The sequence below is a fragment of the Bison bison genome, unplaced genomic scaffold (assembly GCF_000754665.1).
Source record: "Bison bison bison isolate TAMUID 2011002044 unplaced genomic scaffold, Bison_UMD1.0 scf7180017845551, whole genome shotgun sequence".
Classification (NCBI taxonomy): Eukaryota; Metazoa; Chordata; class Mammalia; order Artiodactyla; family Bovidae; genus Bison; species Bison bison.
In genome coordinates, this window is record NW_011476124.1 from 166,931 (window position 1) to 168,115 (window position 1,185).

At 52.0% G+C, this 1,185-nt stretch overlaps 1 protein-coding gene across 3 annotated transcripts in view; it reads left to right on the plus strand.

The window, feature by feature from the left end:
- The window catches only part of C1RL (complement component 1, r subcomponent-like), an 11,372-nt gene extending 10,196 nt beyond the window's left edge, over positions 1-1,176 (plus strand). For all 3 annotated transcript variants that reach the window (XM_010835635.1, XM_010835645.1, XM_010835652.1), the window contains one exon: positions 7-1,176. In XM_010835635.1, the coding sequence (XP_010833937.1) occupies positions 7-120 (114 nt within the window). In that variant the 3' untranslated portion in view covers positions 121-1,176. The remainder of the gene's footprint in view (positions 1-6) is intronic.
- The last annotated feature ends 9 nt before the right edge of the window (positions 1,177-1,185 follow it).

Consider the following 1,185-nt stretch of genomic DNA (forward strand, 5'->3'; position numbering starts at 1 on the left):
CGCTGGGTGGCCACGGGCATCGTGTCCTGGGGCATCGGGTGTGGCGAGGGGTACGGCTTCTACACCAAAGTGCTCGACTATGTGGACTGGATCCGGGGAGTGATGGGTGAGAAGGACTGACCCCGAGGGGCTGGGCTGGGCGCCCACTGTAGAGCCCAGGGAGAGGTCTGGGTTCAGGACTGAGCCCTGGGCGTGGGCGGGTGGAGGCAGGGAGACCTAATTAGGCCACAGAGCCAAAGAAATCCTTGCCTCCCACAGCCCCTCCTCCTCACCCTCCATCTTCCTAGGGGGCTTGTGCCACACCCGGGAAGCCCCATTAATCTCTGCTCTGAACTCCATCTCCTGCGGATGCAGCTTCTTCTGTACTCTCTTAGGAGACAGTCACCTTCTCATCCCCCTGTTCAAGTGCTGTGAAGGAGTAGTCTCAATTCATTTCATTTCTGGAACATTCCGAAGCCCCTGTAGTCCACCTTCAAATACTCAAACTCTTGGCTTCACCAAGCACAACCCATGGCTGCATTTGGAGTCATAGCTCTTTTTGTTGTTTTAAATCAAGAAAAAAAAAAAAAACAACCAGGCGCTTCCCATGTTACTTCATTGACTCCTCACACCAACTTTGCAAAGGTTGAGTTGTTATCCGCTGCTTTACCACAAAGGAAACTGAAGCTCAGGGAGATAAGGGACTTTTGCAAACCCCACAGCTGATACAGGACAGTGAAGACGTGCTTTTCAGCACACCTCAACACCTCTAGGTGTCCTAAAAACCTACTGTATCGCCCACTCCCCAGTCTCCACATCCTTTCAGGCACTCCCTTGGTGAAGATCACAACAGGTGCTCACACCTTCCTGCTGGCCCCGCTACTGCAGAGTCCTTGGTGAGCCCAGCCCTGGGTGGACATTCCTGTAGGCGTTCCCAGCGCTGCTGGACTGCCCGGGCCCTGTCCCCACCATCAAGCACTGCTCCACCTGAAAAGACCAACTCTTTAATTTTAATAAGGACTTGAGCTGATTTTTTTTTTTTCATCTTAAAGAGACGGGAATACCAGACCACCTGACCTGCCTCCTGAGAAAACTGTATGCAGGTCAGGAAGCAACAGTTAGAACTGGACATGGAACAACAGACTGGTTCCAAATAGGAAAAGGAGTACGTCAAGGCTGTGTATTGTCACCCTGCTTATTTAACTT